The 23,321-nt window shown below is 42.0% G+C and overlaps 3 protein-coding genes across 3 annotated transcripts in view; 1 reads left to right on the top strand and 2 right to left on the bottom strand.

Annotated features, from left to right (window-relative positions):
* Window positions 1-1,090: 1,090 nt before the first annotated feature.
* On the bottom strand, window positions 1,091-2,237 carry LOC118797213 (E3 ubiquitin-protein ligase RNF186). The gene has a single exon (XM_036556489.1). It carries the CDS (start codon window positions 2,235-2,237, stop codon window positions 1,371-1,373), a length of 867 nt encoding a protein of 288 aa, XP_036412382.1. The 3' UTR covers window positions 1,091-1,370.
* A 2,571-nt stretch (window positions 2,238-4,808) lies between these two features.
* On the top strand, window positions 4,809-13,984 carry sgpp2 (sphingosine-1-phosphate phosphatase 2). The gene is made up of 5 exons (XM_036557294.1): window positions 4,809-5,018; window positions 7,458-7,607; window positions 8,697-8,876; window positions 9,639-9,728; window positions 11,625-13,984. Exons 1-5 carry the CDS (start codon window positions 4,809-4,811, stop codon window positions 12,168-12,170), a joined length of 1,176 nt encoding a protein of 391 aa, XP_036413187.1. The 3' UTR covers window positions 12,171-13,984.
* A 2,391-nt stretch (window positions 13,985-16,375) lies between these two features.
* farsb (phenylalanyl-tRNA synthetase subunit beta) overlaps window positions 16,376-23,321 on the bottom strand; it is a 17,895-nt gene continuing 10,949 nt past the window's right edge. The window contains 6 exon segments of the mRNA XM_036557328.1: window positions 16,376-17,071; window positions 18,929-19,081; window positions 19,299-19,416; window positions 21,933-22,025; window positions 22,967-23,047; window positions 23,213-23,321. The exon segment at window positions 23,213-23,321 is cut by the window's right edge and continues 99 nt beyond it. Of these exon segments, the coding sequence (XP_036413221.1) occupies window positions 16,920-17,071; window positions 18,929-19,081; window positions 19,299-19,416; window positions 21,933-22,025; window positions 22,967-23,047; window positions 23,213-23,321 (706 nt within the window). The 3' untranslated portion in view covers window positions 16,376-16,919.

Here is a 23,321-nt window from a genome sequence, read left to right on the forward strand (position 1 = left end):
TGAGTCCGAAAACACTGCAAAAGGTTCAGCAGTAGGGATTTAACTGTGCACACGTCCAGGAAAACCACTGCTCTTAAAGGGGAATTCAGACGGTATTCCAAAACGTCGGGTTCATTAAACGGTCGGGACGTAAACAAAGTCTGTCAGAGTGGCTTCAATGCAGAGAAGCTTACCGACTCGGATTTCTTTACAGTGGTGGTGATGGGAACCAGACGTCTGCTGCCCCACATGGTTTGTTCGTACTATGGGGTTGTTTTTATTTAAAAAGTCTATGAAAAAAAAATCTATGTAAATTTTGAATACTCTCTCTCTCTCTCTCGTAACTTTATTTTCTTTGCTTTATGAGGCTGTTTATCAGATTTCTGAATATTCCCTTTAAAAAAGTCTTAATTTATCATTCAATCAAAGCTACTTTGAGGCTGTCGTGAGCCTAATAAACGATTTAAGAACTTTTTTCTCAAGAACCGGACATTTTTTTCAGAATAACATCAGCTTAAAAGTCTGGCCATTCATGCTAATAATGCTAACAACAAATGAAAGCTAGAGATCCGCTAAAGCGAGCATTGCACACTTGGTTCTTCAAGGGTTCTTTAGTAAAGGCAATGGTTCTATTTAGAACTATGCCTAACCATTTCATGCTTGAACGATAGCATATAGCACCAAAAAAGGGTTCTAGTGGTACAAGCTTGACCTTGTTTCAATAGCGGTGCCATACAGAACCTTAAACAAACCAGGCTAAAGCTCTGAAACCGCGTCCGTCTCTGTTAACGTTAGTGTTTGAGAGCGTTCGGGTTTCAGATTTAGCAGGACCGGCCCACCTGTGGAATGTTGATGATGGAAAATAGTGGAAAATCTGAAATGATAAGTTTTCTTTGGGGACTATTTTGCCTCACAGCCCCCTGCATGTATCCCTCCACCATGAATGGAGTTTAAGTTCTCTAAACTATCATAAAACAGTGTCTCAGTCATCAGGCAGTGAATTCATAACCATTTACTGTAGTAACTTTCTGTGAGGGAGCTTTTAGAGGTGGACGTCTGGTTCCTATCACCACCACTGTGAACAGGTCTGACTCAGTAAGTTTATCTAGAACAGAGCGTTTCACGCCAAACCGACTCTGAACGGCTCTGTTTACATCTTGGTCGTTTATTTAAGTAGGAATTTTGAAAATGCGGTGGAGTTCCCCTTTAAGCATAGTCCCAAACACTGTAATGGTGAGTCCAACAGCACCACACACACACACACAGTATTCACCACATACACCCCCCCAAACACACACACACACACACACAGAATAAATTAACTGTTCCAATAACTGCAGGTTCGAGTCCCCAACACTGTAAAGCTCTCTCTCTCTTTCCCTCTCTCTCCTTCACGCGCTCCTCCTGCTCCCCGTGCTCGTGGCCGAGGCGCGTCCTGCTCCAGTCTCGCGCTCCGGCCTGTACTTCAGCCAGCAGAGGAGCCACGTGACCACCACGGCGACCATGGCGAGCACGCTGGCGACGGACAAACACACGGGGCCGGCGGATGATGACGTCGTCGGTGACGTCGACCCTCCTCCTCCTCCTCCTCCGTGTCCGTGCACGAACACGAGCCCCACGAAGAGCAGCACGAGCATGGCGAGGAAAGAGAAGACGACGCACGCGCAGCCAGCGGCGAGCGCGAGCCTCCTGCAGCCGGGCCGCGAGACGGAGACCGAGACGGACACGGAGTCTCGCGAGAGCGTGGTGGCCGACGAGGGCGTGCTGGCGCCCGCGCCCACGCTCGTGCTCGTGCTCGTCCCCGCGCTGGCGCTGGCGCTGAGCTCGTCCCCGCGCCGCAGCGCCGCCAGCGCCGGGTGCAGCGGGGGCGGGTGCGGCGGCAGCGCGTCCTGGGGCAGTGGGTCGGCGCGCGCGCACAGCGGGAAGCGCGCGGCCGCCTTGGTGTTGCAGGGCAGCGCGCGGATGCGGCAGTCCGGCACGCGCGTGCGGTGGCGGCACACGGGGCACGTGACGCGCCACGGGCGCTCCTCGCGCAGGTGCAGCGCGTGCAGGCACTCCGCGCAGAACGTGTGCAGGCACTCCAGCAGCTTGGGCGCGCGCCGGTCCAGGTCGAAGTAGTTGTAGCAGATCTTACACTCCGAGTCCTCGAACGGGAGCGCGAGCGACGGCGAAGGAAGGACCACCGCCGCCGCCGAAGGGGCCTGGGGCGCGAGGCCCGGGGGCTCAGAGCCGCTGTCCGCTGCGTCCGCCTCGGCCATGGCGCACGCTCACATCACCTCCTCCTCCTCCTCGCGCTGCTGCTGCTGCTCACATCACGATGAGTCACGCGGGAGGAGGACGGCGATGATGGCGATGAAGATGATGATGATGATGAAGAGCCTGTTTATGTTCTCGGTACAAATCCGAGCCGTTAAGAACGGAAACAAACACAATCGGTCCTCTCTCTCTCTCTCTCTCTCTCTCTCTCTCTCTCTCTCTGTCTGTCTGTCTGTCTGTCTGTCTCTCTCTCCCTCCTCCGTGTCTCGTGCAGAGCCGCTCCCTCCTCCTCCAGCCAGACCGGCAGGGGGCGCTCGCGCTCCGTCTCCACCACCATCACACATTACGTCACTGTTCGCGCACGGAGATTCTAGAAGTGGGCTGAACACACACACACTCACACACACAGTCACACTCTCACACACATACACACACACACACACTCACACACACAGTCACACTCTCACACACATACACACACACACACACACACACCACACACACACACTCTCACACACACACACACACACACTCTCACACACACACCTCACACACACACAAACCCACACACACACACATACACAGGAACACAAATAAATGACACTATGTTATGAATATATTGTACACAAATGACCTGTGAGGCGCTTTAGGGGCTTATAAGCATTAATAAACCTACATCATCTGCTTTTTCTACACACTTAAAAAGATGGTTCCTCAAGGGTTCTTTAGTGAAGGGAATGGTTCTCTTTAGAACCATGAGTTCTACGTAGAACCATTTACATGCATTAGGGTTCCCTGCATGGTGAGATGGTTCCTCACATTGATGGAGAATGTGCATGAATGTGCTAAAGATGGTTCAGAACCTTTCTGAAAAGGGTTCCAAACAGCACCCAAAAGGGTTCTTCTCTACTGTTACAAGCTTGACATTGTTACAATAGAAGAACTTTTGGGTGCTGTATAGAACCATTTTCATAAATGCTCTGTATAGAACAGCACACTCGCCATCAATCTGAAGAACAATTTCACCATGCAGAGAACCCCAATGCATGTAAATGGTTCTATGTAGAACTCATGGTTCTAAATAGAATCATTCCCTTCACTAAAGAACCCTTAAAGAACTAGAGTTTTAAAGAGAGCACAGTATTTGTGTCTTAATAAAACATGGATCACGGTAGGTGGTATAAACAAACAAACAAATAAACAAACAAACAAATAAATAAAGGCACCTCGTTAAATGTAATGAGTGTCTGATAAACGGTGTTTGTTTTTATTGATGATTTTATTGAGTAAACAGAATTAATGACTGGCCGAAGTTACTGTGATAAGGGTAAATCAATGCATTTAATAATTAAGTTATAATCTATTAATTTTATAAATAAAAATGAAACATTTCTTTCATAATTAACGTAATAATCCATTAAATCATTAAATTAAATATGAAAGTTGAAGTGAATGAACAAATAAATAAATAAACAAATGAGTATACAGATTTGTAGTGCTATCATTTCTATTTTAAATAAATCATTTTAATTACAGTGATTAATGAGTCATCAAATATCCGTGCATACTGTGACTTAAAAAACATAAATAAATGAAGTAATGAATAAATAAATGAATAGTAGTAGTTTCGTTGATTAATTAAGTAATTAACTTATTAATTAATACTCAATTGTGTTATGTTTAAAATAAATAAATAATCACTTTACTTGTGCTATAAGGTGGTTAAATAATTAAATAAATAAATAAATGAATGAATAAATAATCACTTTACTTGTGCTATAAGCTGGTTAAATAATTAATGAATAAAAATAAATAAATAAATAATCACTTGTGCTATAAGATGGATAAATAATTAATAAATAAATAAATGATCACTTGTCCTATGAGCAAGTTAAATAATGAATAAATAAACGGATTAATTAATTAATTAATAACTGATCACTTGTGCTATAAGCAGGTTAAATAATTAACAATAAACAAATTAATTAATTAATTAATAATCACTTTGCTCGTGCTGTAAGCTGGTTAAATAATAAATTAATTAATTAATAATCACTTCACTTGTTCTATAAGATGGTTAAATAATGAACAATAAACAAATTAATTAAATAAATAATCACTTTATTTGTGCTACAAGCTGGTTAAACAGTTAATAAATATAAATAAATGAATAAATAAATAAACAAATAATCAGTCACTTTACTTGTGCTATAGGTTGGTTAAATAAATAAATACAAAAGTCATTTTAAAGAAGAATATTAAGTTATTAAGACTCACTTTAATTGCGTTGTAAATTAAAGTAAAATAAATAATAAACAATCACTTGTTCAGTAAACTAACAAACAAGCCTGCTGGTGTCCTGATTGGCTGTACAGGTGTGTACAGGTGTTGCACGTGCGTTCAGGTGAGCTCCTGTCAGGTTGCTGTTGCTCTACCTGTCCGTCTGCGATAAGATGCGTCAGCGCCGCTCCTGCGCCCCACCTGCGCGCGTGAGGGCAAGAGCTGAACACGGAAGCTCAGAAGTCGGTGCGCGGCGGCAGCAGCAGCAGCGCGCGGCGACGGTAATAATGATGATGATGGTGGCAGTGAGGCGCGCGATCTTGCTTCTGAGCAGCTCTGAGCTGGTCGCGCGCTTCCAACGAGCCTGCGGGCTGTTTCCGGCAGCGCCACGCGCTGATCGAGAGGAGCGAAACGGAGACACGAGGAGTCACAGAGACCGAGAGCCGGTCAGGAACGGGACACCAGCGGGTCAGCACAAAGAGCGCGGAGAGCGCGAGCGCAGCGTGAGTGGATACACACGCACTCACACACACACACACGCGCACACACACACTGACGCACACACACACACACACACACTCACGCACACACACCACGCACACACACACTAGAGCACAAAACTCATACATACACAGGCGCGCGCGTGATTTGAGGCACTTGCAGACAGGCTTTTCCCGCTCTTCGGGTTGGGGCAGACGGTACAGACGCCACGTGCGCACTCTTTTATCAATACAGCTCATTCACCTGTAAGAATTAGGTCACCTGCAACATATTGACCACTGCTCACCTGAAGGACTGAAATCTATAATACAGAGGTCACCTGTGATATAAAAGTCACCTGTATGATTGAGATCACCTGTAATACAGAGGTCACCTGTAATAAAGAGGTCACCTGAATGATTGAAGTCACCTGCAATACAGAGGTCACCTACATGATTGTCATCTGTAATACAAAAGTCACCTGTGTGATTGAGGTGACCTGTAATACAGAGGTCACCTGTATATTTGAGATCACGTAATATAGAGGTCACCTGTATGACTGAGGTCACCTATCATACACTTGTAATACAGAGGTGAATTGTATGACTAAAGTCACCTGTCATACCTGTCGTACAGAGGTCACCTGTAATATAATTACCTGTAAGACTGGGGTCACCTGTAAGAATGTCACCTATGACCAGAACTGATCTGTCCAAAGGGAAACATTGAATCTTTTATTATGATAATTCAGTGTTTTTCTGTTTTAGTTTGTTATCCTGTGTTAGTTTACATTACTGTCTGGTATTATTACTGCATGTCCCATTATTCTGTATTACTCTGATTTACTTTGTTACTCTACATTACTGTTATTCTAAATTACTCTACATTACTCTGTTACTCTACATTACTCTGTTACTCTACATTACTGTTATTCTAAATTACTCTACATTACTGTTATTCTAAATTACTCTACATTACTCTGTTACTCTACATTGTTACTCTACATTACTGTTATTTTACATTACTCTACATTACTCTGTTACTCTACATTATTGTTACTCTACATTACTGTTATTTTACATTACTCTACATTACTCTGTTACTCTACATTATTGTTACTCTACATTACTGTTATTTTACATTACATTACTGTTACTCTACATTATTGTTACTCTACATTACTGTTATTTTACATTACTCTACATTACTGTTATGTTACATTACATTACTCTGTTACTCTACATTACTCTGTTCCTCTACATTACTGTTATTTTACATTACTCTGTTACTCTAAAATACTGTTACCCAGTATAATTCTGTTACTTCACTGTTACTGTGCATCATTGTCACTGTATTACAATGTTCCTCTGCGTTGCTTTGTTCTACTCTACATGACTGTGTTCCTCTGCGTCACTTTGTTCTACTCTACATGACTGTGTTCCTCTGCGTCACTTTGTTCTACTCTACGTGACTGTGTTCCTCTGCGTCACTTTGTTCTACTCTATGTGACTGTGTTCCTCTGCGTTACTTTGTTCTACTCTATGTGACTGTGTTCCTGTGCGTTACTTTGTTCTACTCTATGTGACTGTGTTCCTGTGCGTTACTGTACGTTGCTGTGTGTTACTCTAGATTTCTCTGTGTTGTTCTGTTCCACAGTTCTACTGTGTTTTGTAACCCTGTGTTACTCTAGATTTCTGTGAGTTGTTTTGTTACTCTGTTCTACTGTGTTTTGTAACCGTGTTACTCTAGATTTCTCTGTGTTGTTCTGTTACTCTGTTTTGTAACCCTGTGTTACTCTAGATTTCTCTGTGTTGTTCTGTTACTCTGTTCTACTCTGTTTTGTAACCCTGTGTTACTCTAGATTTCTCTGTGTTGTTCTGTTCCACTGTTCTACTGTGTTTTGTAACCATGTTACTCTAGATTTCTGTGTTGTTCTGTTACTGTGTTCTACTGTGTTTTGTAACCCTGTGTTACTCTAGATTTCTGTGTTGTTCTGTTACTCTGTTCTACTGTGTTTTGTAACCGTGTTACTCTAGATTTCTCTGTGTTGTTCTGTTAGTGTTCTACTGTGTTTTGTAAACGTGTTACTCTAGATTTCTCTGTGTTGTTCTGTTACTCTGTTCTACTCTGTTTTGTAACCCTGTGTTACTCTAGATTTCTCTGTGTTGTTCTGTTACTCTGTTCTACTCTGTTTTGTAACCCTGTGTTACTCTAGATTTCTCTGTGTTGTTCTGTTACTCTGTTCTACTGTGTTTTGTAACCATGTTACTCTAGATTTCTCTGTGTTGTTCTGTTCCACTGTTCTACTGTGTTTTGTAACCATGTTACTCTAGATTTCTGTGTTGTTCTGTTACTGTGTTCTACTGTGGTTTGTAACCCTGTGTTACTCTAGATTTCTGTGTTGTTCTGTTACTCTGTTCTACTGTGTTTTGTAACCCTGTGTTTCTCTTCATCTCTCGAAGGTGAAGTATGAAGTGAAGAACTGGCCTCTGTACTTCCTGTTTGTGGTGTCTGCGATGCTGGGAAATGAAATTTTTTACATTTCCTTCCTGCCCTGCATCCACTGGAACCTGGATCCCTTCCTGTGCCGACGGCTCGTCAACATGTGGGCTGTGAGGGGCACGCGCACACACACACACACACACACACACACACACACACACACACACAGTCACACTCACACATACACACACCACACACACACACACCACACACCACACACACACCACACACACATACACAGACACACACACACCCCACACACCCACACACACATACACAGACACACACACACTCACACACAGACATACACACACAAACTCACACACACACATAGACACACACACACACTCACATGCAGACTCACACACACATACACACATAGACATAGACACACACTCACACACACACACAGAGACTCACACACACACACACGCACATACACGCACACACACACACTCACACAGACTCACACACACACAGACTCACACAGACTCAGACACACACACACACAGACTCACACACACACACACACACACACAGACTCACACACACTCAGACATACACACACAAATACACATACACGCACACACACACTCACATACACACGTACATATGCACTCACTCACACATACACAGACACACACACTCACACACACACTCACACACTCACACACACACATACATGCACACACACACACTCACACAGACTCACACACACACGCACACACAGACTCACACACACTCACACAGACATACACACACACATACACGCACTCACTCACTCACACACACTCACATACACACATGTACATACACACTCACTCACACATACACAGACACACACACACACACACACACTCACACACACATGTACATACGCACTCACTCACACACACACACACACACATACACAGACACACACACACTCACACACATGTACATACGCACTCACTCACACACACACACACACACACGCACACACACACACTCACATACACACACACACACACACACACACACCTGCACATACAGTCATCAAAAAAAGAAAACTGGTTTTTACTCCAATACACAGTGAGATGAACTGCATCGATTATCACATTATTCATAAACATGAACCTGAATAAAAACAATGCAAACCTGAACCTAAATTTAGACTTTACAGTGAGCCGAACGTCCTCTCTCTGTCTGTGGGTCTGTAGGCGGTGATGTATATAGGGCAGGTGATGAAGGACGTCCTGAAGCTGCCCCGCCCCACGGCGCCCCCTGTGGTGAAGCTGGAGTGGCGGGTGGACGTGGAGTACGGCCTTCCCTCCACGCACGCCATGGCAGCCACGGCCATATCCTTCACCCTCCTGCTGAGCGCCACGGAGAGAGTGCAGGTAATGAGCACACGGGCCTTTGTGTACTTTTCAGTGCACGTTTGTGGTATTTACAGTCGTATGCAAAATTTGGATGCCACAGTCAAATTCCATGTTTCTGTTGATCTTGTAAATGTAAATAAGTGAACAGATCCTCTACAGAAACCACACTCCTGCACATTTTAATCCACAATTACTGTTTATTTACTGAATTAATAACACATTAAATAAGGCCAGCGCAAACTTGGTACATTTTATATTTTATCCAATTTGTTAAATAAATAAAATAAATAGAAATTGTGCTCTGAAAATGTACAGAAACATGCCATACGTCAGGGCTTCTCAACCTGTGGTACGCGGACCACCAGTGATACCACCCCGTAGCGGTCCACAGGCCTGAACTCTGAGGAGGCAGTAGTTCGTAGTGGGCCGGTAACGTCACTTTAACGTCATATGTATTTTTTTAACATAACTGCAAATTTTGGGACCTGTGATTGAGCCACGGTAGAACATCTGATCATTTTTAGGCCCTGGTTCTCCGGTTTTCAGTTTTAGCACTTGGTAACTGCTGACTGTTAACTTTACAGGAGAAGGAAAACATTCCTAACTTTGCATGGAAGTTAATGGAACTCGATCTGAGTCACTTCTATTGGTCTGTTCGTCATAAAATTCAAATTCTGTACAAAATTGCAAAATGGCAAAAATTGAGATATAAGGTTTTGTTCCGACAGCAGCGATATGTATGTATGTGTATAAAACGTTCTGTGGTTGTCTATGTTCCAGTTCCCGTTCGAGCTGGGTTTGGTTCTGGCCGTGGTTCTGTCGGCCCTCGTGTCTCTCAGCCGGCTCTACACGGGGATGCACTCCGCTCTGGTGAGAACTTGTTCAAACACATTTGGATGAACTGGAAAGGGAATCTTTTCACTTCACTCTTAAAAAATCTGGCTCTTCAGGGGTTCTTCAATAAAGAAAAGGGTTCTATACAGAACCGTGAACCATTTGCATGTTTAAAAGGTTTTCAGCATGGTGAAATGGTTCTTTAGACTGATGGAGTGTTTTATGTGGTTCTATGTAGAATCTTTTTGAAAATGGCTTTATATAGCACTAAAATGGGTTCTGTGATTGTTCACAACAATAGCAGAACCCTTTTTAGTGCCATAGAGAGCCATATACAACACATTCTCCATCAACCTGAAGAACCATTTCACCATGCAAAGAACCATGTAATTATGCAAATCGTTCATGGTTCTATAGAGGACCATTGGCTTTACTAAAGAACCCTTGAAGAACCATATTGTTTAAGAGTGTACTTTATGTAGAAAGAACACCACCCCATTAAAATGTTTTTTAAGGGTTCTTTGGTGAAGAAAATGGTTCTATATAGAACCACAAACAGCCAAAGGACCCATGCATCATTAAAAGTGTCTTTGCATGGTGAAAGGGTTCTTTAGATGGATGGACAATGTGTTGTAGATGGTTCCATATAGAACATTTTTGAAAAGGGTTCTACAACCTTAAAATTGTGGTTCTTCAAGGGGTCCTTAGTAAATAAAAATGGTTCTATATAGAACCACAAACACTCAAAGAACCTATGTATCATTAAAATATTCTTTGCATGGTGAAAGGGTTCTATACATTGATGGAGAAAGTGCTGTAGATGGTTCTAAACAGAAACGTCTTGAAAAAGGTTTTACAGACTTCAACATTATGGTTCTTCAAGGGTTCTGCATGGAACTATGAACACTCACAGAACCCTTTGCATGCCTGAAAGGTTCTTTTGCATGCAGACAGCATAGACAATGTGCTGTGGATGGTTCTATGTAGAACCTTTTTGAAAAGGGTTCCTGTATTGTGATAATGTCACGCTTGTAACAATATCACAACCATTTTTGGTGCTATATAGAACCATCTACAACACATTCTACATCAATCTGTCGCCACAGAGAACCCTTTAAGCATGCAAACTGTTCTTTGAGTGTTTGTTTCTATATAGAACCATGTTCTTTACTAAAGAACCCTTGAAGAACCATCTTTTTAAGCATGTAGAAACAAACTAGCCAGTAGAAACAGTTCAAAAACAGCCACGTCAGAAAACAGATTAGCTCTAATCCAGCTCACATCACACCTGCGGCAGGTATTCAGAGCTCTTCACGGCTCAGTCCAGGTGTCTGGAGCAATCGTACTAGATCTCCCCGAGAGAGAGAGAGAGAGAGAGAAAGAGAAAGAGAGAGAGAGAGAAAGGGAGTGTCAGAGTGAATGAATGAATGAGAGCAGTTAGTTAGTCTGCACTTTGCCCTGTGAGTGTCAGCTGAACCTAATGAGAAACTAGAACAGACTCAGTTTATATCACAATACCTACATTTAGAGTCAGTTATTCATTCAGCCTAACGAGAAACTGTAGAACAGACTCAGTTTATATCACAATACCTACATTTAGAGTCAGTTATTCATTCAGCCTAATGAGAAACTGTAGAACTGACTCAGTTTATATCACAATACCTACATTTAGAGTCGGTTATTCATTCAGCCTAATGAGAAACTGTAGAACTGACTCAGTTTATATCACAATACCTACACTTAAAGGTTCTATTGTACCATGGCTGTCACATTAACGTGTGAATAGCATATTAGCTGGTGGCCAGAGCTTTTGAAGAAGGCAGCTTCCTGATTATGTGGTTTCTGACACTGTGGCTCTATGTAAACATGGACTAAAGTACATTAACATAGCTAAAAACAATAGCAGTCACTTTGACTCCTGATCTCTCACAGGATGTGATCTGTGGAATTCTAATATCAGCGCTCATCCTGGGAGTGACCCACCCACACTGGAGGACGCTGGACTTCCTGCAGCTGAACAGTCCTCTGTCCCCTGTGGTAGCGGTGGTACTGCCCCTCTACCTGTGCTATAAATACCCCGAACTGGACCATTACAGCACCACACGGGAGGACACCACCATCATTATGGGCGCGGCTGCAGGCTGCTCCGTGGGTTACTGGGCCAACCAGCAGCTAGGCCTGACCTTTGAACCTGCGGGGCCTTTTCCAGTGAGCCTGGGGCCTCTGACTCTTGCGACGTTTGCCCTCGGCGTGGCCCGGTTCGCCGTGGGTTTGGCTATCCTGGTGCTGACCCGGCAGACAGTTCGTTGGGTCAGCTTGAGGCTGCTCTGCTGGAACTACGGCGTCGCGGTCACTGATATTGAAGCCCGCAGAAGGAAAGAGATTGAGGTTCCCTACAAGTTCAGCACGTACTCGGCCATCGGGCTGGTCAACAGTGTGGTGGTCTGCCGGGCATTTGCACTGTTGGGGCTGCTATGACCACCATCCGTAGTATTAAAGGAAAATGGCAACATTTTTTCAAGCTAATCTCCATCTGCTGCACCTGTAGCAGCTACGCTACAATAACCACGGACAGTAATTCTGCTGCGTTGACCTGAAGAGAACGCAAACTCCAAACTCTGTTCTAAGCCTGTTAGGTTCTAATGGATTATGAGAGATTGGAAAATGGTCTGTTTTTGGTAGATGAAACAACAATATCTCAGGGTAGATTATAAAATATATAATACACAGTAAAAATGAAAGATACTCAAGGCACATTTTGGGGTTCCTTAGCTTGTCACATTGGCGGAACCCTTTAAGGAGCCTCTAGGAACCCATCTAAACAGGTCGATTCCCTGAGTAGCTTCACATAATTTACAATATATCTTTATCCAGCATGGTCTGAAAACTCTTTGGGGCTGCTTCATTTATTTTGGGGTTTGAGGCCAATTAGCACAACATTACAACTGAAAATGAAGGAGACGGAAATCGGCTAGAAAGTAAGAGGCCTTTGAGAACCCCAAAAGGTCTAGGGTACTTAAAATAACCCCAAATCTTTTGGTTACTCAATGAACCTGCTAGAACACAAGAGGCCTTTAAGGAACCCCCAAAGAAGTGTAGGATTCTTAAAATAACCCCAAACCTTTTGGTTACTCGAGGGGCCTGTTAGTATACAAGAGACCTTTGAGGAACCCCAAAGAGTCTAGGGTTCTAAAATGACCTTAAACCTTTTGGCTACTCAAGGAACCAGCTAGACTATGAGAGGCCTTTGAGGAACCTCAAAAAGTCTAGGGTTCCTAAAATAACCCCAAACCTTTTGGTTACTCAAGGAACCTCCTAGAATACAAGAGGCCTTTGAGGAACCCCAAAGAGTCTAGGGTTCTTAAAATAACCCCTTTTAGGCCTGTACATTCTTCTAGGAACCACCAAAGGTGCTTGAGGGCTTGCTCAAAAGAACAGAGTTCCTCCAGGAAACCAGAGCCAAAGCATGGTGTTTGATGGACACAGTGAGGTAGTTACAGGTTCCTAGAAGAGCTTGTAGACTGTCAAGGGTTCCTCCAGCAACCCCATTATATGGGAAGGTTTTTTGATGCACCTAAAAGATATTTTATAGCTCTTTAAGTATCCTGTACAACCCGTCTTTTTACCCCAAATATAATTGATCAGCCAGGACATCTGGAGTCTTAAGTTTGCTTCTTTACTATTAGCACAGGAGCTACGAGGCTAATGTAGCTAACTAGTAATGGAAGCTTATATCCCACCAATTGGCAAGCCTGTATCATCATAGACGCACCTCAAAGTGTGTGGAGGTGTTTATTAATCTCTAAAAAACTTGATTATGTGGCTTCTGACTCTGTATGATTCACTGTCATCTATAAACATGGACTAAAGTATGTTAGCATAAAGCTAAAACCAGTAGCAGCATCTAGAAACCTCATGTTTTTGTGTATTTTTGTCCATTTTTATGTTTGAAGTGAGTGTGTGATCATTTAGGGATGCAGTTAGCACCATGCTAATTAACGTACTGTACATAAGCTTCCATTACTTGTTAGCTACATTAGCCTCACAGCCCCAGTGCTAAAACTAAAGAAGCAGCTACATTTGAGGTAAAAGGGTGAAACTATAGATTTTTTGCCAGACTAACACCTTAAAGCTGTATTTACTCTCTGACCAACACTAGCTGGCTAAAACTGACCGATTTTAAAGAGAAATTACACCAATTTCCCCAAATTTCTGCATAATTCAGTGTGTGAGGTGTAAACAGAGAGATTCAGAGTGGTTTGGTGTGAAATGGTTCAGATGTCTTTACAGTGGTGGTGATAGGAACCAGGGGTCACCATGACTACAACACAAATATAGACATTTTATTTACTATCCAGAACCACCAGTGAACCTACACGAGTCTTCTGAGTTTATATGGAATGTTGATGATGGAAAATAGTGGAAAATCTGGAACAATAAGTTTTCTTTGGGGACTATTTTGCCTCACAGCGCCCTGCATATTATGTATCCCTCCACCATGAATGGAGTTCAAGTTCTCTAAACTATCATAAAACAGTGTCTCAGTCATCAGGCAGTGAATTCATAACCATTTACTGTAGTAACTTTCTGTGAGGGAGCTTTTAGAGGGGGATGTCTGGTTCCTATCAGCACCACCGTGAACAGTTCTGACTCGGTAAGTTTATCTAGAACGGAGCGTTTCATACCAAACCACTCTGAACCACTCTGTTTACATATTAACCATTTAATTATGCAGAAATTTGGAAAAACTGGTGGAATTCCCCTTCAATTATCTGCTGGTTAAAGCTGCTCTGTTTAGATGTTTTTCAACTGCAACGTTTTTCGAAACGTGCTATTTATTCCAGACCAAATGTGAACGTTTTTAAAAGCAGGTTTATGACATTTTTAAACAAACAGAAAAACCGTGTGAGTTTATGATTCTGTTGCTGTAACAGGAATGAATAAACGAGGAACATGAGCTGCAGAAGATCTCTCTCTCTCTCTCTCTCTCTCTTTCTCGGCTGTTTGTCCTGGTTTTATGGCTGTTGTGTTGTTAAGGTTCTGCCTTTACAGCTGTAAATGCATTTATGACTCATCAGTGTTCACAGACACACCCACACTGGAGGAACAGAGTCTGTAAGGCTGATGACTCCTGATCATCTGAAGACCCAGTTAGACGTTTACTCAGCCTCACCCGCCTCGCACGGCCTTCTGGACTACTGACCGCTACAACACCCACCCTTTCAGCAACACAGCGTCCCTGTTACTGTCCTGTGTCTGAGTCAGAAATCCTGGGCTATAAAATGAGCCATACAAATGACCACAGGTCACATTGATCTCATGCAATAAAACAAGGCATAGAAATAATCACAGATTATATTACTCTCATACTATAAAAATGACCTGCAGAAATAACCCCAGATTATTTTTAATGTGGGCTATAAAATGAACCATAGGAATAATCCCAGGTTATACCTGTGCTATAAAACAAACTGTAGAAATAACACCAGATTATTTTAACCATGTGCTATAAAATGAACCATAGAAATAATCCCAGGTTATATTAATCTTGTGTTATAAAACTGTAGAAATAACCCCGGATTAAACTAATCCTGTACTGTGAAACAAAATGTAGAAATAATCTGAGATTATATTAATCATGTGCTATAAAATGAACCACAAAAATAATCCCAGGTATAATTAATCCTGTACTTTAAAATGAACCATAGAAATAATCCCAGGTTATATTAATCTTGTGGTATAAAACTGTAGAAATAACCCCAGATTATATTAATCCTGTACAATAAAACAAGATGTAGAAATAACGCCAGGTTCTAATAATCCTGTACTAAAAAAAATATATAGAAATAACCCTGGATTATATTAATCCTGTACTATGAAACAAACTAGAAATAATCCCATTTAATATTATGTGCCATAAAATGCACCAAAGAAATAATCCCAGATTACATTAATCCTGTACTATAAAAACAAACTGTAGAAATAACGCCAGATTATATTAATCCTATACTATAAAACAAACTGTAGAAATAATCCAATATTATATTAATCCTGTACTATAAAATGCACCAAAGAAATAATCCCAGATTACATTAATCCTGTACTATAAAACGAAGTGTAGATATAATCCCAGATTATATTAATCCTGTACTATAACATGAACCATAGAAATATTCCCAGGTTATATTAATCCCTTGTGAAATGTCATCACACTGTTTTTTACGTATTTTTCTTAAACATGGAGGCATTCAGTGCGTTAAATGACACAGATGTTAAAGATGAGGGTAAACATAATTACGGCCAAATTTACGGCCTTTTTCTGGACTGAAGGCAGAGCGTTAACCGAGTAGCCGCTCCCACCATCACTCATTTACACAGACACTTCTTATCCTGGGTGAGTTGCTCATAAACATCACAGATGACGTGGTAAAATTATATCACCCAGCTCCCCACGGACGACTAATCCTGTCTGTTATAGAGCTTTATAGGCTAGAATACATACACTTACCTCTACACTCACCCACACACACACAACGTCATTCAGATGTTTTTACTGGAATGTGGAGAAACTGGGCCAAAACGGTGGCCATAATTTGAACTCTGGACACCTCATGACTAATCTTGGGAGATCAGGATTGGACAGAAAGTATCTCGTACCTCAATGATCGAAAAAAATGATCTGATTGATGTTTTTGTCCATTTTTATTTTAACGTCAGATGTAATATGCAGGCATATGAAGTACAGACACATTAACCTACTGCTTATGAGTGATTAAATATGAACGTCCATTCAACAAGACTCTTCCATTAAAATATTGACCTGATTTTTGCTGATTTAAATCTGACATGGAAAGAATGGAGCTCCGCCCACCTCCTCCACATGTGGGTGGGGCTACAGTGGGTGTAAACAACAGCAGCCAACTGTTAACAAGTCTGGCCAGTGTGGAAGTCTTCAAATCCGGAGACTGAATCCAGATTCCGGTCCAGGATTTTGTATTCACTTGTACGGCAGGCGGCCAATCAGAGCACAGTTTTTCAAAATTTGCCATCTGAACTGGTAGAGAGAGTGTTGAGTGTGATGCTCGCTCTACCATTTCAGAGTCATGAGCTCATCAACAGTTCAGTGAATACAAAAACCAGGACTGGAACCTGGATCCACAAGCATATTTGAAGATCTATGGGCTAGCGCACGATGCTGCTAGTGTGGGTGTGGCTTAAACTGTGACATCACAGGAAGGGTTCGATGTTGATTTCGAGGGCGGAGCAGGGCATGGTGAGCTCGAAGCCGCTGATGACGTCGGGGTGAAGGACTCCGAGGCGTCCGACGCTTTTACCGTGAGAGAAGATTTCGGCACAGCGGCCGGGGAAGAAGGTGGAGTCTGAGAGAGAGAGAGAGAGAGAGAGAGAGAGAGAGAGAGTGAGAGAGAGAGAGAGAGAGAGAGAGAGAATCTCATTTAAGTATTCAAGCTATGGATGGGCTTTTTTTTTTTCCCCCAGGTGTTCATTCAAGAAGAATCCCACTGGTTTCACAAACTTTCAGTACAATTAAGTGGTTAAGAAGTAAACAGAGTGGTTCAGAGTCGGTTTGGTGTGAAACGTTCTGTTCTAGATAAACTTACCGAGTCAGAACTGTCCACAGTGGTGGTGATAGGAACCACACGTCCACCTCTAAAAGCTCCCTCACAGAAAGTTACTACATGAAATGGTTATAAATACGCTGCCTGATGACTGAGACAAGGTTTAATGATAGTTCTGAGAAGGTTTTGGCCTTCGAATCCATTCATGGTGGAGGGATACATAAAATGCAGGGCGCTGTGAGACAAAATAGTCCCCAAAGAAATTCTTCACTATTTTCCATCATCAACATTCCATATAAACTCAGAAGACTCGTGTAGGTTCACTGGTGGTTTGGACAGTAAATAAAATTCTTTTATAGCTCACAGTTAGGCCCATTCCCATTTCTTATTTTTGCCCCTACCCCTTGTTTCCGTGTGTTGCCCCTTAGAACTGAGTTACAGGGTAGTGGTTGAAATCTTCCCTCTGAAATGGGACCCTCGAATAAAAAGAGCATCACTTCATTAACAGCTACCAGCGCTGCTCTGTAGGCGACCCTGCCAGTCTGCAGTGACAGCAGAGGAGGGTAAAGTTCAGCTCCTCACTGCTGGGCTTTAGTTACATTTAGGGCATCATATGACTTCAAAGAGGGGGGCAATTATTTATTATCGCCCACCCCTAATTCTTCAGTGATATGAAGCTGAAGTCAGATACTCACCAGATTCTTATTCAGATTTTCCCGTTCCACCTTAAATGGTGCAGCAGTTACATTCTAGCAGGCATCAGAACTGCTGGACTATTTAAGGTGGAACGGGAAAGTTAGCTAGACAGCTACCGAGACATTAGCATGCTATTAGCAATTTTTTTATGCTTGTTATGAAGAAAACGACCATAATACACTGAAACGACATTAAACTAAGATCATACAGTGATTATCGTAGTTTTTAACAGAGAAAATTCTGACATTTGTGGGTTTCTTTGGTCTCTTGTTCTCCGTCTGGCTGGTTTTTCTTTTTTCCTCATATCTCTCTGTTTGGAGTCTCTGAAAAACCTCCGTTTGGAGAGTCATGTAGCCCCAACACTTCACCTACCCCTCTATCTCAACAAGAATCAGGACACCCTACCCCTAGATGTGAGCACACAAAACAGAGGGGTAGGGCTAAGTGGTAGGGCGAGGGGTGAAATGGGATTGGGCCTATATATCATTCAGTGTCCTAAACCACATCTATGAGTCTGAACCTCCTTACTGAAGACCTGGGTGCGGTTTGAGCTGCTGAGAGAAGTTCTGAGGCTGTATTCACAGGAAAGATTTGGGTGACTATTGACTTCTAGTGTCTGTCATCAACATAAACCCTTGTAGCTCCAGTTCTAAAGAACTAAAGAGGCGAAATGTGGAGACCAAACCCGTCTCGGCTGATCAGCTACATCTAGGAAAAGTGGAGAACTGAGTAAATCTGCTTTTCCAACCAACTCCGACTTTAAGACGTGAAACCAGATGAGCAGAATAACTGGACTAATTCAGCTCTATTGATCTTCATAACTTCCCACAAAACGCTGTTAAACATTAACCAGCGCCACAAAATACAGAAGTGAAATGTGACCTTGTGCCACTGTGAACTCTTACACCCTCCTACATACAGGCAGAGTTTATAAGGCCATTTATGGCCTTTATTATCACTCACCCTCTGCGGCCTGGATGTAGTAGCCATGTTTACGGCCCGGTCTGACCTCCAGCAGCTGCATGACCCGGTCCAGAAGGCCATGGATGACCTCAAAGCCCGGAGTCTTGTTGTAGTAGACGGCACACAAACGCCTGTTATTCCGAGCACCTACATCTGAGACAAACACACCAACAATTTAATGGCCTCACAAGTGGAATAAAAGATGCACCGATAAATCAATAATCAATCCTTCCATGAGTTAAAGGTGGTTTAATCAATTAATGAAATGGGGTTGTAAATCAGGTCAGTCAATCCTGAACCAGGCCTGTAACGGCATGTTTACGTCTAAATGCCACAGTTAAACGAACAGTGTACGACTGTCCACACTGACCAGTGGTTTCGTCCTTCAGGACCACGTCAGAGATTTCAAACAGTTTGAGGGGGAGGGGCATCTTCCTGTTAGCAGCCACAGTCTTCAGGAGCCCCGGTAACAGAGTGGTCCGCGCCACCTACACACGAAACACCAGAGCAAATACATCACCCAGATATAGAACACCAGAGCAAATACACATCACCTAGATATAAAACACCAGAGCAAATACACGTCACCTAGATATAAAACACCAGAGCAAATACACATCACCTAGATATAAAACACCAGAGTGAATATACGTCACCTAGATATAAAACACCAGAGCAAATACACATCACTTAGATATAAAACACCAGAGTGAATATACGTCACCTAGATATAAAACACCAGAGCAAATACACATCACCTAGATATAAAACACCAGAGCAAATACACATCACTTAGATATAAAACACCAGAGTGAATATACGTCACCTAGATATAAAACACCAGAGCAAATACACATCACCCAGATATAGAACACCAGAGCAAATACACATCACCTAGATATAAAACACCAGAGCAAATACACGTCACCTAGATATAAAACACCAGAGCAAATACACATCACCTAGATATAAAACACCAGAGTGAATATACGTCACCTAGATATAAAACACCAGAGCAAATACACATCACTTAGATATAAAACACCAGAGTGAATATACGTCACCTAGATATAAAACACCACAGCAAATACACGTCACCTAGATATAAAACACCAGAGTGAATATACGTCACCTAGATATAGAACACCAGAGCAAATACATCACCCAGATATAGAACACCAGAGCAAATACACATCACCTAGATATAAAACACCAGAGTGAATATACGTCACCTAGATATAAAACACCAGGGTGAATATACGTCACTTAGATATAAAACACCAGAGCAAATACACATCACCTAGACATAAAACACCAGAGTGAATATACGTCACCTAGATATAAAACACCAGAGCAAATACACATCACCTAGATATAAAACACCAGAGTGAATATATGTCACTTAGATATAAAACACCAGGGTGAATATACGTCACCTAGATATAAAACACCAGAGCAAATACACATCACCTAGATATAAAACACCAGAGTGAATACACGTCACCTAGATATAAAACCCCAGAGCGAATACACGTCACCTAGATATAAAACACCAGAGCAAATACACATCACCTAGATATAAAACACCAGAGCGAATATACGTCACCTAGATATAGAACACCAGAGCAAATACATCACCCAGATATAGAACACCAGAGCAAATACACATCACCTAGATATAAAACACCAGAGCAAATACACATCACCTAGATATAGAACACCAGAGCAAATACACATCACCTAGATATAAAACACCAGAGTGAATATACGTCACCTAGATATTAAACCCCAGAGCAAATACACATCACCTAGATATAAAACACCAGAGCAAATACACATCACCTAGATATAAAACACCAGAGCAAATACACATCACCTAGATATAGAACACCAGAGCAAATACACATCACCTAGATATAAAACACCAGAGTGAATATACGTCACCTAGATATAAAACACCAGGGCGAATATACGTCACTTAGATATAAAACACCAGAGCAAATACACATCACCTAGATATAAAACACCAGAGTGAATATATGTCACTTAGATATAAAACACCAGGGTGAATATACATCACTTAGATATAAAACACCAGTGAATACACGTCACTTAGATATAAAACACCAGAGCGAATACACGTCACCTAGATATAAAACCCCAGAGCGAATACACGTCACCTAGATATAAAACCCCAGAGCGAATATACGTCACTTAGATATAAAACACCAGAGTGAAAATACGTCACCTAGATATAAAACACCAGGGTGAATATATGTCACCTAGATATAAAACACCAGAGCAAATACACATCACCTAGATATAAAACACCAGAGTGAATATACGTCACCTAGATATAAAACACCAGAGCAAATACACATCACCTAGATATAAAACACCAGAGCAAATACACATCACCTAGATATAAAACACCAGAGTGAATGTCACCTAGATATAAAACACCAGAGCAAATACACATCACCTAGATATAAAACACCAGAGTGAATGTCACCTAGATATAAAACACCAGAGTGAATACACATCACCTAGATACAAAACATCAGAGGAAATCCATCACCTAGACATAAAACAACAGTGAATATGCAACACCTATTCATAAAATACTAATCTATTATACACAGATATACAATATCACGCTTCTGAATATATGACCTATACCGTACAACATAAAGCACTTTAATTAAACCTCTAAAATACCACTAATTGAAGTTTTATCAAGACATTCTTTATTTTACACCAAACCAACTAAAAAATACAAGAATTCACAAACAGCATTTTCTGCTGCTTAAATTCTGGTCAATCCAGTTGAATCTGTCTAAAACGTCACAGCCTGATAATGAAAAGATTGAATTTTATTTTTAAAAAGAGTGTAAGAGGGCTCCCTCTGGTGGATTTAAATCATACATGCTAAACTACATATAAAAGCTATGTGTAAGTAAGTGTATGTTTTTTTTTCTTCTTTTTTTTTGTTTTTCAAACGAACCTGGAATTCTGCAGTTTTGGGGTTGGAGATGTGCACGGCTCTCGTCTCTGAGATGTTCTTTCCCAGTTTATCAGCTATATCCTCCTGAGAGCACTGAAGAGAGAAAGACAGAGGGAAAGAAAGAGAAAGATAAATAAATATAAATAAACCCAAAATGTTTGCAGACACATTAATCGTTGGTAAACTTCAAGTTCTTTAGGGCTCATATCACAAAAATAAGAGTTTTCCTCATTTTTACAAAATAAGCGTTTGTGCAGTATTTACTCATTTACATATATTATGTAACTATGACTGTATTTGACACACACACACACACACACACACACACACACACACACACACAGGGACACAGAGCAGGTACTATTTGGGTGGTGGGTCATTCTCAGCACTGCAGTAACACTGACGTGGTGGTGGTGTGTTAGTGTGTGTTGTGCTGGTATGAGTGGATCAGACACAGCAGTGCTGCTGGAGTTTTTAAACACTGTGTCCACTCACTGTCCACTCTATTAGACACTCCTACCTTGTCAGTCCAACTTGTAGTTGTAAAGTCGGAGATGATAGCTCATCTGCTGCTGCACAGTTTGTGTTGGTCATCCTCTAGTCCTTCTTCAGTGGTCACAGGACGCTGCCCACAGGACGCTGTTGGCTGGATACTTTTAGTTGGTGGACTATTCTCAGTCCAGCAGCGACACTGAGGTGCTTAAAAACTCCAGCAGCACTGCTGTGTCTGATCCACTCAGACCAGCACAACACACACTAACACACCACCACCACATCAGTGTTACTGCAGTGCTGAGAATGACCCACCACCCAAATAGTACCTGCTCTGTGAGGGTCCATGGGGGTCCTGACCACTGAAGAACAGGGCAAAAGGGGGCTAACAAAGCATGCAGAGAAACAGATGGACTACAGTCTGCCTGACTGGTGTATGTGTGTATTATATATATATATATATATATATATATTTTTTTTTTTAGAGGCTGAGGAGCTGTAATGCAGTGTGTAGAGGCTCAGTGTAGATGTGTTTTCTGTACCAGAGCGAAGGTGAGAGCTTCAGTAAATCCTGCTGCTGCCAGGTCCATCCTCAACAACTCCGTCAGCTTATTCAGAGGAAGCTGCGCAGAGACAAACACAGTCAGACACAACAGAACCCAGACACACAGAACGTACCGCATCACACTGTACTGTAACACGCTGTATTTCACTGTAACACACTGCGACGTAACAGATCAGTTACAGATGATTTGTTCCATCACAACACACTGTATCGGCTCTCTAACCTGATTGGCTACAGTGTAGGTGCGGGGCGTCGTCATGGTGATGTTGTTGAAGCCGTACGCCATGGCAGCGTCCTCCATGATATCACAGGCGTGGATGACATCAGAGCGA

This window comes from Colossoma macropomum, unplaced genomic scaffold, assembly GCF_904425465.1.
Source record: "Colossoma macropomum unplaced genomic scaffold, Colossoma_macropomum, whole genome shotgun sequence".
In the NCBI taxonomy this organism is placed as follows: Eukaryota; Metazoa; Chordata; class Actinopteri; order Characiformes; family Serrasalmidae; genus Colossoma; species Colossoma macropomum.

Bases quoted from the DNA above. Each gene is read 5' to 3' on its own strand.
- LOC118797213 (XM_036556489.1), bottom strand. From the start codon at position 2,237: ATGGCCGAGGCGGACGCAGCGGACAGCGGCTCTGAGCCCCCGGGCCTC.
- sgpp2 (XM_036557294.1), top strand. From the start codon at position 4,809: ATGATGGTGGCAGTGAGGCGCGCGATCTTGCTTCTGAGCAGCTCTGAG. The intron at 5,019-7,457 runs GTGAGTGGATAC...CATCTCTCGAAG, and splicing joins GCGGAGAGCGCGAGCGCAGC to GTGAAGTATGAAGTGAAGAA. The intron at 7,608-8,696 runs GTGAGGGGCACG...GTGGGTCTGTAG, and splicing joins GGCTCGTCAACATGTGGGCT to GCGGTGATGTATATAGGGCA.